The sequence below is a fragment of the Calcarisporiella thermophila genome (genome assembly GCF_041956535.1).
Source record: "Calcarisporiella thermophila strain CBS 279.70 unplaced genomic scaffold VTP21scaffold_16, whole genome shotgun sequence".
In the NCBI taxonomy this organism is placed as follows: Eukaryota; Fungi; Calcarisporiellomycota; class Calcarisporiellomycetes; order Calcarisporiellales; family Calcarisporiellaceae; genus Calcarisporiella; species Calcarisporiella thermophila.
This window is the reverse complement of record NW_027192206.1, coordinates 594,659-610,670: the sequence shown is the minus strand read 5'-3', so window position 1 is coordinate 610,670 and position 16,012 is coordinate 594,659. Positions and strand designations below refer to the sequence as shown.

The 16,012-nt window shown below is 42.5% G+C and overlaps 6 protein-coding genes across 6 annotated transcripts in view; 3 read left to right on the top strand and 3 right to left on the bottom strand.

The window, feature by feature from the left end:
* VTP21DRAFT_3182 (uncharacterized protein) overlaps positions 1–452 on the bottom strand; it is a gene marked incomplete at both ends in the record, with an annotated part of 2,686 nt that extends 2,234 nt beyond the window's left edge. Inside the window, one exon of the mRNA XM_069393457.1 lies at positions 10–452. Within this exon, the coding sequence (XP_069249792.1) occupies positions 10–452 (443 nt within the window). The remainder of the gene's footprint in view (positions 1–9) is intronic.
* A 1,938-nt stretch (positions 453–2,390) lies between these two features.
* VTP21DRAFT_3181 (uncharacterized protein) lies at positions 2,391–5,965 on the bottom strand (the record flags this gene model as incomplete). Its single annotated transcript, XM_069393456.1, has 3 exons — positions 2,391–5,580; positions 5,646–5,710; positions 5,774–5,965. 3 exons carry the CDS (start codon positions 5,963–5,965, stop codon positions 2,391–2,393), a joined length of 3,447 nt encoding a protein of 1,148 aa, XP_069249791.1.
* Positions 5,966–6,448: 483 nt separating this feature from the next.
* VTP21DRAFT_3180 (uncharacterized protein) lies at positions 6,449–6,923 on the bottom strand (the record flags this gene model as incomplete). The annotated part of the gene is made up of 2 exons (XM_069393455.1): positions 6,449–6,676; positions 6,759–6,923. 2 exons carry the CDS (start codon positions 6,921–6,923, stop codon positions 6,449–6,451), a joined length of 393 nt encoding a protein of 130 aa, XP_069249790.1.
* A 1,389-nt stretch (positions 6,924–8,312) lies between these two features.
* VTP21DRAFT_3179 (uncharacterized protein) lies at positions 8,313–9,389 on the top strand (the record flags this gene model as incomplete). The annotated part of the gene is made up of 1 exon (XM_069393453.1): positions 8,313–9,389. One exon carries the CDS (start codon positions 8,313–8,315, stop codon positions 9,387–9,389), a length of 1,077 nt encoding a protein of 358 aa, XP_069249789.1.
* Positions 9,390–12,533: 3,144 nt separating this feature from the next.
* VTP21DRAFT_3178 (uncharacterized protein) lies at positions 12,534–13,601 on the top strand (the record flags this gene model as incomplete). The annotated part of the gene is made up of 1 exon (XM_069393452.1): positions 12,534–13,601. One exon carries the CDS (start codon positions 12,534–12,536, stop codon positions 13,599–13,601), a length of 1,068 nt encoding a protein of 355 aa, XP_069249788.1.
* A 1,001-nt stretch (positions 13,602–14,602) lies between these two features.
* Positions 14,603–15,485, top strand: VTP21DRAFT_3177 (uncharacterized protein; the record flags this gene model as incomplete). Its single annotated transcript, XM_069393451.1, has 4 exons — positions 14,603–14,701; positions 14,768–14,832; positions 14,898–15,277; positions 15,337–15,485. 4 exons carry the CDS (start codon positions 14,603–14,605, stop codon positions 15,483–15,485), a joined length of 693 nt encoding a protein of 230 aa, XP_069249787.1.
* Positions 15,486–16,012: the final 527 nt, after the last annotated feature.

Here is a 16,012-nt window from a genome sequence, read left to right as displayed (position 1 = left end):
TTGTTTGACCACCCAAATAGGCTGGCCGCGTGTCGTGAGCTGACCACTCGAGGCGGCTTAACCCGGTGTGGGATGCTCTCGCTCGGAGGGTGGGCTTCCTGGCTGGAAGTCCATGCCTTAATCGCATATGGCTTCAATCGAGAGGCTGCCTTCCATAGGGCATATTTTCCTTGGGCAACATTGTCGAGTAGCTTCCCCAGGGACTCAATCCCCAATTCAGCACCCACCTCTGCCCTGAGTACAAGGCCGTCCACACCCTCTGATCGCGTGGTCCAGACTTGCAGCAGGTGTAGATTTTTGGGTAGCGACGTGTCTGGCACAGGCGTGTTCTTAACCATAGTCTCTCCACCTGTATTATTCCCCTGAGCTAGCACCATGGCCCTCTGGAGGCGCTTCTGCCGCCCTCTACTCATCGAGATGGGTTTTGCTACAGAGTCGCTGAAGCTGAACATATTGGGATGGGCTAATGCAGATAATGTGATGGTGTTGTAAACAGATTTGATGAATGGATAAAGAACACAGTAATTCCAGCTATTCGCTGAGTGATTCGGAGTCAAAGAATCTCAATAATATTAAGACAAAGGGAATTTCCACAAAGAATCAGACAGAATCAGTGGGAGTGTTCAAGCTGTCTTGGTTTTTTGAAATAGACTGCGGACTAGGTCAGACGCGAGTCCTACAAAGCGGCAAATTTCTTCGCCACCGCGCCTAGTCAAAGAGAGGGAAGAAGTTTTGTGTTCGAGGAGAAAGCATTGCATGAGGACCTGGCATCTATAAGAGCAAGGATCCGTGCACGGAGAAGACGAATGTATACCCTCAGGGAGAAGCCACAACAGCTGCAGGTATACGAACAGACTAACCTACAAGCTCAACGTAGTCAGACATTTATATCAAAAAACTGGAAGAATACGGGCGAGGCAAAGCGACCCTCCCCGTCCAAAGGTTAAGTCACATCGCAAGCCCCCGACAGGTAGAAGCCTCGCATACAGGTCGAAGGAAGAATGCAAAAATTCGAAAACGCGTGACGAGAAACTTCCTCACCATCTTGAATACACAGGATAGTCAAAGCGGGATACAGAATACAGTTTTGGAATCAACCGAACCTCAACCAAGTAGGGGGACCCTCCTCCACCAAAAAGTCTTCCCACCAACCAAGTAAGCACCGTAGCCAGAGCGGAAGAGGTGAAAACATTGTCGAAGAAACGGACGATAGGGGAAGTTTCAATTAACACCCCAGGAGTAGTATCCAACATCTTCATGATTGAGAAGCGTTCGGGGAAGTTGTGCCCAGTGGTGAATATGCGCCGCTTGAATCTATCGCGATTCACTGTGCCCAATATTTTCTAAGCACTTTACATATCCAGATTTATTGTAGGGAGAGTGGCATACCAACTTCGTCTTACACTTCATATTTCCTTAGAAAACCATCGGAAAAGATAAGGCGAATCCCACCTATGAAAGGAGATACCACTTTGAAACTCGAGTCTGAATTTCCTTGTGGAAAAGTCAAGCAATGCTTACAGTCAGTAGTGAGAACCATACTTACAATTCTAGTATAGATAGACAAATAGATTAGTCTATAAGAAGAAAAACGTTGCTTAGTACAAGCAGATTCACTTGCCCCCCTTTATAATCCATATTATATATCTCTTTTCTCAAGGACGAAACTTTATATACCGAGGATGATTTTGAATCGTATTACATCAAACATAGAAATAACCTTTCAGCAATTAATGCTTCGTTTAAGTTTTACAGTGAACCTAGTTGTAAAATTATTTCTCCAAATCGAATTTATTTGGTATCAACTCAATGAATAACTAATCTTTGGTAACTAGCAGGTCCCTAGTAAAGAAAATGCTTAGAAGCTCTGAATAAAAAGGCTGGTATAAGGAAGGTAGCGCATCCGCTAAGTTGAATACCAAAAATCAGAAAGATAATTATTGCTCAATTACACCAGGTTTTCATAAAGATTACTCTAACGATATGTAATTTTTAATGAAACACCTGATGGATAGCTTATTGAATGCGACGGTATAGTCGATAAGGAGTAAGCAGACAAAAGTCTATTAGGGTTGGAAGTGGCATGGGGATAAAAATATATAAAGAAAGATAAAGGAGAATGCAAGAGGAAAAAAAAGCCACGGGCTTCAAATATATATATTACATATATGAACAAAAGTTTGTAAAAATAAGAAAGAAAAAAACTGAGAAATAACCATAAAGACCAGAAAGTGTAGTAAAATGTTCTGCAGAAGAGACAAGAAACCCGATTGGAGAAAATAAAAATAGAGGACTTGGTGGAGATTTAAACAAAGGAGATATATAGGAGAGTAATAGGTAAAAACGAACGTATAGATTGGGAAAGCCCTCATATAATAAACCAGCACCGCTTAATTTACAGGCGGTGGCGCATCCCTGACATAAAACAATGTGTATGCAGCACGGCTCATGACGCTCTCTTCCCTGCATACGGTAACTCGAGAGTCATCAAAGGTATGCCAGACCCCATTCGCCCCGTTGAGTACGTTGGCCGTATAGTGACCCCCATTCAGGGTTCCCATGTGATTCGAGACGGCATACAGGTGGTACACCAGTTGCCCCTCGGGCATCTTCGTCTCCACAAATCGACTTAGATCCAGCCGACGCAAAGGGCATCTCACGTCCACCTCGAGCTTGGTTCTATGCGGTGGATCAAACTTGAAGCGGCGAAGATGCACAATAAGTATGTCTGGAAGATGAGTTAAACTCAGCTGCTTGGTTGCTTGTCGCGGCACTTTGCACTGCGGGCATTGCCATGCATTCTCCCCCGAAAGCAGCTCGACCCGTAGATACTCCTCCAGGCATCGTTCCAATGTCACTGGACCCCCCCCGTTGGTTTCCGGCACGGGAAGCGAGAGGATATTGGAGGCGGAATAGGTGCTGGAGGCCCGACCACACGTGCAGCATTGTAAACGCGAACGTTGCTGCCCCATAAAGAGCCGCACCACCTCAGACCATTCGCGCATCAAATATCTCTGCCAAGCGGCTTCAGCAGCGGCTGAATCCGGCATTTGTTCCAGTTCCGCCTGGAACCGCTCCTCCTCCGCATTCGCTTCCTTCGACCCCTTTTTATACTGTGCTGAATTGGCTTGCACCGGAACCTTCAATTCCTCGTGAAGAACATCCAGCAGGAAACTCAAAAATTCCTGGGAGTCATGCTGGTCGTTATTATCGAACATCTCGTTCAAACTTCGAACAACCCTCCAAAACTCATTGGGTGACAGCATCACGTTATCCCCGTGCCACATTTGTCGTAGAAGCTCTGCGAAAGCTTTTGGTAATTTGGGAAGGGCAGCAGCACGAGCAGTTTGGCCGCGTGGGTTCCGCTGAGAGTGATCGCGCAGCCAGTCACCATTGAGGAAGTAGCGGCGCAGAGGGGCCGTTGCACTTAGGCATTGCAGCATGGAGTTCATATAGCACGTGTTGCCCAAGTTTTTGAGTCCAACTAGGCCCCAACGGCTGTCCCCCGCTTTTTGCGAGGTAGCGGCATACCAATCATCACCCTGAAGTTTGATAGGTTTCAGAGCCATGGGAGTAGGAATGGGAGCCGATACAAAGGGGGTAGAAGAGCCGCTATTTGCAGCAGACGGAATCGGAATGGGCTTGCTATTGGAGGCAGACGACTCGGGTAGGGGCTTCATTGTGGAGTGAGAGAGAGAGCCCGCAAATCCATGATACTTGTCATCAAAAATCGTTTTTCTCCTCTGCAGTTGAACAGCTCTCCCGTCTCCCTCTTTCATATTGTTGTTCTGTTGTCCATAGTTGCCATAAGCGCCATATCGATCATAGCCACTGTACCCGTTATAACCTGTGGAATAATCGCCCGTGTTTTTGTACATCCAGGGCTCTGGCATAGCCATATATGCAGGTGAAGCTCCCGTAGCAACGGGTTGGGGGTATTGTGGAGATGCCATCGACTGCACCTGGTTACCAGACTGCTGATGTTGTATGAACTCATACATGTTCTTGGCAACCACTTGTCCACGTGCAGGACTAATGGCAGCACCTTTGGCCAATTTCATAAGGATCGCGTGCGAGCCCTGCCCCGAAGGAGGGGAGCGAGAAACCTGCTGATGGCTACGGAGACCATCCAGCCATTCAGCACCTCGGCTTTGGCCTTGACCTGGTTCTACTTCAGTGGGAGAGGAGCTAATGACTTCTTCCTTATTGCTGCCTGGTGTACGGCTCTCGAAGCTCTTTCTATTATCGATAGACCTCCTATTTGCCGTCGAATCCATGTCAACAGTCGGACCATTATTAGATCTGTTATAATCATTCTCAGGCACCCCGCTTGGCATGTTGGTATTGCTAGAACTAACTGGGTTGGCCACCAAATTCGTGGAAGCCTTGTCGTGCTCAGTTGCTTGAACGGTTGTAAAGGTGGGCCCAATACTGGTTTCCAGTCCAGCCGACCCTGCTGTTGGCTGAGAATTCACCTCTACCCAACCCTGCTCGATGTACTTCATACCTGCCACATGCTTTAGACCCTCCAATCCCCCGACCAAAAGAACAGGCATCCTTATAAGGCGTTTTCTCACTTCGAGGTCTTCAATTGCTACCACCAGATTTTTTGCAACCCGACCCATGGCCTCTTGGTTCTCACTTGACTGGTCGTAGTAAACCACTAAGTCAAAGTGATGCCGTACGGCAAACAGTTCTCGGTCACGGTCGGTTGCCACAACAAGCGAAGCTTCAAGTGCTGTTGAATCGACTCCATCTCGCAACACCAAAGGTTCTAGATTCATCACATAAGGAGCACGGATTCGCTCATGCCGAAATTCATCCTGCATCCGAACGTCAATCAAAAGAATGTTCGGGCGAGGTTCTCGCGTGAAGTAGCTTATAAGTTTAGCGGGAGTGATCCTCGTTAAGCTCTCTGGGGGCCTTGTGGGGGGAGACACAGGAGGAGGTGGCGGGGCTGGGAGGAATCCGCGAGTGGAAGGGCGCAGCGGGAGATAGGCTAGCGAAGATGAAGTGGGAAGAGATGCTGGTTTTGAGATGAGATGTTGTGGCTTAACCGCCACAGGTGGAGGAGCTGGTTTATTCAAGGCTGCTGTGGATGGCACCGGAGAAGCCGAATTGGCCAAAGACGGCGAACGGGAAGAAGGGGGTGCATGCTCGCTTTTTTCCGAGGAAGAAAGTGAAGTGCTGGGGGCAGAGGTGCTAGTATTATTCTGAGATCCAGGTTTATAATAAATTGGCATGGGTCGCTCCGCGTTCCTGGCACGCCACTCGGAAGGTTTCACTAAGCTGCTGCTGTCGATCATACCCGCACGTCTCGCCTCTTGTGACGATTCACATTTCACTTCATTCTCTCTTATGTCGCTTTGTATAGAAGCTGGCCTCGATCTCAATTCATTCAAAGCATTCGATTGCTCGCTTTCTAACGTCTTTTGTTGTTTCTTCAGCTCCTTGGCGATGGATTCAAGCAAATCAATTTTGACATGAGCGTCCTCATAAAGTTTATTATAGCTAGCAACTAATGGAGCAGATTGAAGTAGTTGCTTTTGTGGGTGTGTGGGCAGGATGGAAGAGACAATACTAGAAGAATTCGAAACATCATTAGTAAAGCAAGCCGAAAAAACACTAAGAAAAAGGGCAATTACTTGCAGCCGCGCATATAATAAACATACGCATCCTGTAAATTATTCTTTTTGTATTCTACATCCCCCTATATAAATTGGCTATTCATCAGCTTCCTAAGTAATCGCAGAGATCTATTTAATATACTCACTCGCTCAAAGCAATTTCTTGCGGATGTCAAATAATGTTTTGCAGAAAATCGGATATCCAATTCAACATGACCTTCTCTTGAGAGTGCATCCAAAGGTCTATTATTGGTAACTGAGGAGGGAGACATGGGATCTACGGATGCGTTTGTAGTTTGATTGGGCTTCGATGCCGAATATTTGCCGTTAACCGGCATGACTATAGTGTGGCTCCTCTCTGAAGTTCAGAATTATGAATGTTCAGATTGATCTGAATTGATTACAAGATTATAGGGGATATAATCGTGAAAAAAAAGTGTGGGGAGTAAGTAAAGAGTTCAGGAAAGAACACGAGGAGCTATTCGCTATATCATATATATTCTAAACTAGGATAGAATTTTCCAGTGTTAAGCGATAGAGCCAAGAGAAATAATAGCGTGAATTGAAATGGCACGAATACCATAAATGTTTACGTCACAAATTTCTACGTTAAATTGCGAGTCGAGCCCGTTTGAAATATATTTACAATACATCGAAATGAAAAAACACAATTAAATGCAGATAAACGGGAATGTCAATATAAGCAAAACTTCGAACTCTACTTAAAATTTTTGGAATAAAAAAATAAAAAATGGTGACAATTACATCTGCAGTATCATCGAACCTCGCAGGAAAAAAAAATAACAAGTAAAAGTTGGGTATCAATTTTCTGCCAACATAGGCTCTGGTCTCTGTTTGAACACGTATTTATGCCTTATCAATGAAACGACTTCATATTTTTCTGCTCTTTCTTCCGCGTCGTTATTGACGATCATGGTTGAGTTTACGCTATCGGCAGCAGTTTCTTTGTGGATGACTGCGAGAGGTCGATCAAGCTTAATGAGTTTTCCTTCAAGGCGATGATGACCAATAGTGAAGTACGGTATATCCTATAATCGATAGTCATATAAGCAATAAATATGAGACTGGAATGAAACATATGACTTGCTAGAATTAGCATTTATAACTCACATTATCCGAAAATTTCATTTTCCCGACATCCAACAATTCATCTGCAGACATCTCATCATCGCCTGTCTCAATAGTACCTTGTAATTCTAGAAGCACTAACTCTGAGCCGATATGTGCTGGATCCGCTGCGTCTGTATCTTTAAGTTGAAGTTTAATTACTACCATGATTAGTTTTGAATAACTTCAGGAGAATTAATTTTGAATAAAAACGCGTTCAATAAGCGGCGCAGTGCTCAGTCTTTATTTTAATTCGTTAGGTTTCCATTTAAGACCATAGGGTAAAATATAAGGACTCTTGGATCGGTGATAACGTTGAAACGATTTCCTTCTAGTTAAAATTCTTCAAACTCTAAGAGGGTGTTCGATGGCCAAAAGATTCTTTCTGCGAGTAGCGTAATGTTGCTCGGCGGGGGATAGTTTCCTTGATCCGTAGGCGACGAGCTGCAGTAAATTATTTTCTGCGGGCTGTGTTAATACTGCACCAATGGCGAAGTCAGAGGCGTCTGTGAAAACTACGAACGGTATCGATGGAATAGGGATCTTAAGAGTGGGCGAGGCGAGCAAAGTGGTTTTGAGCTAAACAAAGGTGTTATTGCATTCCTGGGTCTAGGAAAAAGGGAATATCCTTGCGAAGGAGATTGAATAGCAGTGCGGCAATTTCTGCGAAGTTGTTCACAAATTTTCGATTATGGTTGGCAAGTCCGGGAAAAGGTTGGAGTTCTCTGACGTTCTGGGGTGATGGCCAGGTTTCATTTGCACTGGTTTTCTTTGGGTCTACTCCATGCCATCGGAAGAAAATGCGTGCCCAAGAAAATCTATGCTGGTCTTGAAAAAATCGTACTCGCTTGCTTTGGCGTAAAACTTATGGTCTCGTAATATCTGGAGGGTCTGTCTGAGGTGTTCTAGGTGTTCTAGGGGTTCCTTCTTGTTCTTACTGTAAACGAGGATGTCGTCTACGTACACAACTACGCACTTGTCGAGAAAAGGTCTGAGAATATCATTCAAGATAATAAATGTTGCTGGGGCATTAGTGAGGCCGAATGGTAAAACGCGTAATCCAAAGTGACCATAGCGGGCTCTAAAGGCAGTCTTGGGAATATCTTCTTTTGCGATCCGTATCTGGTGATATCCTGATTGAAGTTCGATTTTCAAAAAAATCTCTGCATTGTTGTGTCTTCGAGTCCGTCGATCCGAGGCAAGGGATACCAGTACTTGACCGTTATTGTTAGCGCTTTATTGGTGTGTTCTAATAAATGGGAAATTAAAAGCATCCAACCGCGAGAATGGAAAATAAATTGAACAAAGCTGTTTGATTGCTCTTTATATGTAAGAGAAGATAAAATATCGAAATCCATCTTTCCATTTTTCCGTGAAACAATTGCGAAACAACGAGAATTTCTAAATTCAGTATATCTGATCAGTTTTGGAATCTCCTCTCAAACTTTGAAAAGCTACGCCAGCAAAATTGAGGTACAATTCTCACTGCTACAAGACGATACAATCTCACTTTCTCCGCCCTCGTATTCTGCACATATTCCATTTTTGAATATCAATATGTCCAATCCAGTTAAGCCTGAGCAGGATGAACCAGAGAGTTCCTACGATAAAACTTACGCTAAAGCTGATCGTATGCAAATTTATACTTTTGGGAGCAATCAATATTATATCGAACCATCTCGTGTTGGCATCATATTTAACTCTTTTTACCCCCCAAGCAAGGACAGTGAACAGGAGGGGTTGCGACAGGCGAAAACCTTGGAAAGTATGCTGAGAGCATTGCAATTTCTACCACGCTTCAAGGAAGGATTTGAACCATGGCTTAAGGAGATCTATACTTCCAGTGATCTTGGTGCTGTGTTTCGCCCAAAAGCGTGCAAATTGCTAATGGAGTTGCTCAATAACCTCGGACTTATAATGGTTTATCGACCACCTCAAGCGGCTATGCGAACACGAACCCAGCATGCTCTTCAGTTACAGTGGATGCTTGGTGCAGGTATAAAGCAATGGTTCCAAGCAATAGTGAGTGCGCCGACATCCGGAAATAAAAAGGTCGTTGGGTGGCGCTCTGTAGCCGCTTCGGCATTATTGAGTGAGTATATTGTCACTTTCGAAGGCGGACTTAAAGAACTCGACATAATTGGAGAGAGCTCCTCGCAGCTACTCAAATTTTTGAGTATACCTGGTTCAGGGAAGGGCTTGTGGATTTCGGATCAGACTTCGGAACATACCAGAACGTGTGCCTATATTTTGGAAATAGCCCCTCAAGTTAACCTCCTGATTGGTATTGGCGCTTCCTTCTCTGACTCAATGATAGTTGAGGATGTGATGCGACTATGCTTTTTGGCTGGGAAAGCTTGTCATCATAATGAAGCACCAGTTTTTGTCGAAGACGGTCTGCAAGACTGTCGGCCAGGTCTAATATTAGAATATAGTAAAGCAAAAGCCTTGTTGGTGTTGGCACATAACAATCCAGTAGGTCACATTCAGGCTCTTATTGCCGCAGGACATCTTCGACGAAAATGCTATCACATGTATGAACACGAGTGCTTGACATGTGGAATAGAGCGCGCACTGACAGCAGGATGCGAGGTGATTGTAGATCCTAGTGGCACGCCTCTCTGTCCGTGTTGAAAATGCACACGCTATGGAAATTTCAAGGGTATTTTTAAGTGTTACAGTAGCTCTAAAAGGCCATTAACAATCTAACTCAGTTTGTTTAAGCATGTAGAGGACGTTGGTGGCAGTGATTCACCCTATCGAGCCAGCAGTGGGGTTGTTCACGTTCGATTGTTTGAATAATCGATTATTGAGATTTAAAAATAATATAATTATGTATCGCTAGCATTTTTCCTCTTTAAATGGCTCTTCACGTTTGATTTTTCGCGATTTTGCGGTTCGGTTTTCTCACTCGAAGTATCATGTCCAGGTCACATTCTTATGCTTTAATCGACTTCCTTGCTTGCACTCTCTGAAAGATAGTTCTTGGATTTTTTTTTTTTTGCTTTCATGTTTACTTGAAAATGGTTATCTTAAGTAGAGCATTTTGATTTACTCTACATACTTCATAACGCTTGATATTTACGCCCAAAACTGTTGGTTCCTATATCCTCTTATTTTATTCTCTTTCGCGATAATGTGTTCTTTCACCTACATGAAGGTCGATTTCGTAAACAGGCTCTCATGTGCAAATAAACATTTATGACTCTGGCACCACTACTAAACATTGAAAGTACTGTATCTCCGGAAAGTTTTGGGGTTCCTTAAAAAATATTTAGTTTACCGATTTCTTTACAAACAATGCCCGTATAAAAATTAATTAAATATTTGAAAAAACCACTTACGCTGTTACCATTGCATATACAACTAAATACCCTTTACTAACTTTCTTCGAGTGAAATATTTCGGAAAATTTACTAAACCCTGATATGGATATTTTGCTTGTTGCTAATCATTTATTCTCTTTCTTTACAGGGGCATTAAAATAAATACTCAATAATTTGTATAAAGTGCTCTCAGACTACCACTTAGTATATCCTCTTTTTGCCTTAATAACGGCTTGGATCCGTTATGGCATTGTGAGGATCAACTTCAAACAATCCTCCTGCGTGAGCGACTCCCAGATAATATTCACCTTTCCCATAGATCACCTTGGCTCGTTATCATTGGGAATCTGCTCCACGCCGTCCCTTTATCTCAGACCATATGTTTTCTATGGGGTTGATATCTGGTGATTGTGAAGGCCAATCGAGAACTTGGATTTGGTTGCTTTCGAACCACCTATCAATGAGTTTGGCATTATGCTTGGGGTCATTGTCGCGTTAATGCACTATCTCTTGCTTGCTGAGATTATACAACTGGAGTGTAGCTGCCATCTCTTCGCCGAGGATACTTGAATATAACTCAGTGTCATTATTTTCTATTATATGACATGCTCTTCCAATGCCATATGAAGTCATGCAACCCCACATCATAATACTCCTACCACCGTGTTTGATTGTTGGCTGTATATGGCGCTCTTGCAGTGGTTCATTACGTTTCTTTACACTACTTTTTCCAATGCCTTCTCGGGTGGCAATTTCGCATGATGAGTCCTTCGAGTAGGATAGATACGCGAGCACGTTTACTTGGAATGATTCGAGGCAAAGGATTTGTTTTATACGATAAAGTACATCTAGCAGAAAATATGGAGCATCTTTCGAATCATCACTCATCACCAATCTTCCATAGTCCATAAGCAATTAAATGTTTTCTCGCGAACTCCAGGCGACGTCTGCGGTGCTCAGCTGAGAGAAGAAGATTATTTGGGCGCACTCGATTCAGTACTTCTTCTCTTTGGATTACTCTCCTCGCGGTATCAGCGACCAAACCTCCGTTGTATTCCTCTTTGAAATATTTCCTCTCATCGGTTGAGATTTTGCACTGATCCGACGTCATCAATGTCACTATATTTCTCTCTTTTCTCTTACTCAAAATACGAGGGCGGCCAGCGGGTTGCCTTTTAAGATCGGGGCGTCGCTTTACTTTTTCTCTTACAAGCTTAGCTACACTAGAGAAATAAATGTCCAATGCGTCGATTTGATAAAAGGATTTCCCCTCTTTTGGGAGCTGAATAATGGTGGTGTGGGTCTTGATTAAAAGAGGCTTCATTTTAATTTTGGATTAAAAAACACAAATCGTGGTTAAGTTGTTTTAATAAATGAGAAGAGAGAAAAATATCAAATAAATGTACAAAGAGCATCCAATTTACAAAAATATTCTTATTATCCAAAAAAACTGTGATATTTAATATGCACATTTTTCAAATTCAGCGCCCCAGTAAACCAGCTTTTCTTTCATTAAGCTCAACTCGGCATTGTAATCCTGCTTGAATTTTCTTTTGAGTCAAGAATATTCTCATGCAGATCTGCTTTCAAGTTTCGACTAAGGAGCGTTTCCTGTCTCTCTGAAAGAATGTGAGACCCGCAGTTGACTTGGGAGCTTAAAGTGTATACAAGTTTCGATATTTATTCACAAAGTCGTAGTATATATACAGTGTAAGCGAGTTCTTTCTTGTGAATAAAGCTTATTTATGGAGGCTATTCTAGCTGTGACCCCTCCAGGAAGTTTCTTAATTTAGTGTGGCAATAAAATGTCAGAAAGAAGAGCAATAGAAAGCAAAATGATCATTTTAATAAACATTTTGATATAGCTTTCATTTTTTCATGATGATAAAAAAGGTATTTAATTTTTCGAGTGCGAAAGATATTCAATCGAGGGAATATATTAAGGCGTTCACTTTTTGTCAAAAATGTCATATCTGTGATTTCATGTAGTGCAACAGATAGAGCAAGAGTAAAGTTGTAAATACTATGCACTATTGTTTATTAAACATCTATTCGAGGAAGGGATAAAAAGTTGAAATATGCAAGCATTAATACAATTACTGCGTACAGTTTTAATTCTAATACCATTTTAACGTTATTTTTAGATGTTGAATTTAAATATAAACGCCAAGAATGTGCAACGAGAATATAACCATTTTTCCTAGAACTATTCGAATATACTTTACTTCTTGTCTATATATTTTCATGCTTTTACCCAAATCGCATCTGCCCTAGTTATATTAACTATGAAAGTCCGAAAAACTATTGAGACCTGTTGCTACATTTACATGGCACGTTAGCTAAGGTTAACAGTCTCTTTTGGATCGCAGTAGAACCATACCAGGTCATTGGTATATCATGGATGCAATGGGTTGAGTTGGGTTATCTCATTAATAGCGGCTGGTGCGTCTTGATGTCGGCATTCACGATTATGTATAAATGCGCTATCTTCATCATATTGACAGCGAAATTTGCATCGGCGGAAGAAAATAAGTGCCAGCTATCGTGTGAACAGCTGCAAATACGAGGTGCTGTCATTGATGCCAGTGTATTGGCTACCACAGCAGTAAGCGCAGCATTGTCTGGAGAACCAGAGTTTTTAAGTGCCGCAACAATAGCCGCAGCAATTTCTCAGTTCATCGCGGACTATGTATTGCTCTCAGATCAGCAAATGGTAGACCAGCAAACAGCGAAACGACAAGCAGCAAAGTTAGCAGCAGGACCGTTGATATCTGTAAGCATGGCACTTGGCTGCCGAGCTCGACGGGCATGGCGAGTTTGCCGTGCTGCATGCCTTGTAGAAGAGCTCGCTTACAAAATAGTGTCAGCACCTACAACTATTGTCGTGGATGCATCCAGTTTAAGAGCTATTAAGTTGCTTGATATAGTGTGGCCTCCCTCAGAATTTATAAATCTCGGATTGGATCCATTGATGCAGGGACCTTATCAGATCTTCGTATGCCCGGCCAATATTGGAAATCAGGATTGGACTATTGCATGTGCCAATGTTGCCGCAGTAATGCGTGGAAAGGAGTGGGCTGGACGGAAAATTACAGTTGCCGCCAACCGAGGGTTCCAGATTATTGCAATAGCTGCCTTCTTTCTGTCGTTGGTCACATCGATATTAAGTGATGCTTGGTGGGTCGAACGTTTAAGCGATTTTTTTGGAGTGATCGTTCAAGGCTTAATAGGGCACCTGGTTAGCAGTAAACATGAAGTGCGGCATACATCGCGGATGGCTGGTTTCTGGGCAGTTGCAGCGCTGTTGGAGGCCGTCAATGCTTTAGCAGGAGCCGTGCGTGTGCTTCATGGGCTGAATTTTATTTCCGATCCATCACCCGTTACAGCTTGTCTAGGAGTAGCTAGCTTTGTGATAACTTTAGGAATGCTGAAAATCAAGCGCCCAACCGTTGGTTCCCCAGGTCCAGTACAAAGATTAATGTGTGTCGCAGCAGATGCTTTGGTTTGGCGGTCTCCTTAATATCATACTACTGCAAATGCTGATGGGTCTAATATACCAACCTTTGACTTTGTTTCTCTTATATTTCGATGAAAGATTCAAGAACTTGTCGTTATTTCCTTGTTATAATGTTATATGATATCTACATAATCTTATTTTTTATATGGTGCTTGCAAAAAATTACTTATATGAAGATAATGAGGAAAAGTGAATTATTAAAAGGAATGGAGCTTTCTTGTTTTGAAAGATTTTTTACTCCAAATTGCATATCTCTAGATGATAATCAATTTAGAGTTACAGTAGAGACAATCGAGGAAGGAAGCGATCATATATTCTTAGGGCCTTTGCTTTTCATGGTTTTTATTTTTGACTTCTTCTTATATCAGTTATTTTTTTATTAATTTTGTTGAAGGAATGTAAATGTATCGAGGCAGACCGATCGCTTCTAGAAGATTTCACTATTTATTTTTCCTTGTTAAAGGAATATTGATATTTGGCACTGACAATCTCACCTACGCCACCACCACGAGGGCGATAATTATCTCTATTAATAAATGGAGTTGGTATGTTATTAAGCTACATTAATTCTGCTTAACACAGACCATGAAGAGTTTGAAGAAAAAAATGAAAAGAGAAGAAGACGAATGTTCGAAAAGACATTTAGTGAATAGTAGTGACCCAACACCCTTGTTCGGTACCATTGTTTTAGAATTGCAATTGATAGTGAAAGCCACCCGCATCCATGCTAAAAAGAAATGCACTCCGAGGTCTTTTAATGTCCACTTCTAGAATTTCTCTCTCCAATAGTTGACGGATCATTTCCCGTATCTAACTCGTGTAACGAGCTAATTTTAGGGAGAGCCACGATCCCATTAGTCATCAACCATATTACTCACTTTGAACCATGGTCAAGCCTTTACTATAAAATCAATTGAAGAATACTTCCATCAGAGAACATCAAAAATCGAAAAGCGCATTGATCAGCACATCCACCACTATCTCCACCAGCACACGCCATCAGCATGACCATCAAGCTTTATCACCTGGTTACAAAGAGAGGGGACATCTCGACCGCTATGTCCCCTTATTGTCTCAAAATTGAGGCCATTCTTAACTTCAAGGTGGGCTTCTCCCCATGGGCTTTGCAAGCTTGCCGAGAAAATGAACTAACCTGTTCTTTCGAGTAGGGATTGAAGTTTGAATCCATTCCACTGACTTTCCTCGAAATTCGCAAACAAATTCCTGAAATAATGTAGGTCTATTAAATTCAATTAAGTTTTTTGTATTGGCATGGAAGGTCTCATAAGCTCAATTTAGTAAAACCGAGAAAGCGCTAGTGCCTGTTCTCGTGGACGGGGACACTGTCCTTCAAGATAGTCGGGTTATTGCGGAATACCTCGAACGCAAGTATCCCGAGCCTTCTATTTTCCAGGGAGGAAGAGCAGTGCATTATATTGCCGAAAGCTTCTATTATATCGCGCTGTCGGGTCCGTTTTTCAAATTGAATATCACTAAGCTTCGTGATGTGCTGGACGAAGAAAATAGACAGTATTTTGTCGAAGCCCGCACCAAGATATTCGGTGACTTGGATGCGCTGGGGCTGAGACGAGACGAGTGGGTGGTTGAGTCAAAGAAAGCGGTTAAAGCCATTCGAGAGCACTTGAAAGTATCTGGAAAGTTTATTTGCGGAGAAAAAGGTTTGAATAGCGTCTTTATTCTTCTGAGGTACTCTCCACTAACCCCCCTCCTCGACTAGTGGGGTATGCGGATTTCGTTATTGCTGGCTCTTTGACTGGTTACCAAAGATACGCCCCCGAGTACGTCGACGAGGTAATCTTTGCTGGCGAAGATAAGGACGATACCATAATTAAAGACTGGTTTGAGAACATGAGGGTGTACTTTTAATTGGATTGTGTTAGCACGCCATAATAATAAACATTTTGTTTAGAATGAATTTTGTGAGGGAATATCTGATTCTTGTTCAACTCGGTTCTATTTTATTGCCCCATGTTCAATAACTAGAGCAAATCAAATCATCGAATGAGTTTCCTCTCCGCCTTAATTGCTGAGTAAAGGCTCATTAAACGTGGCTAAGTTTAGTCATCAGTCGCGACTTTTTAGCTAGAGGAGTGCCCCTTAGCTGCACCCTGTAGAGGGTTGTCGGTAAAGAATCTACTTCAGCCCAAAAACCTAGATATAATTAAGCGACCAGAGCAGGAATATGTGAGGATCGAATAAGCCTATTATTAGTATTAGCCGGTTAAATCCTCATCCCGGACTTTCTGTGTCAAATATCCGAGAGCTCATTAAGCCAAGAACTATCCCACGTAACCCTTTGTGTAACATGTTATCTGCAAATGAGTCAGCAGGCTTTAAGCTGATCCCACGATCTCGTATAAAGCTCCATTTATATAAGCTAGATATTTTACCCT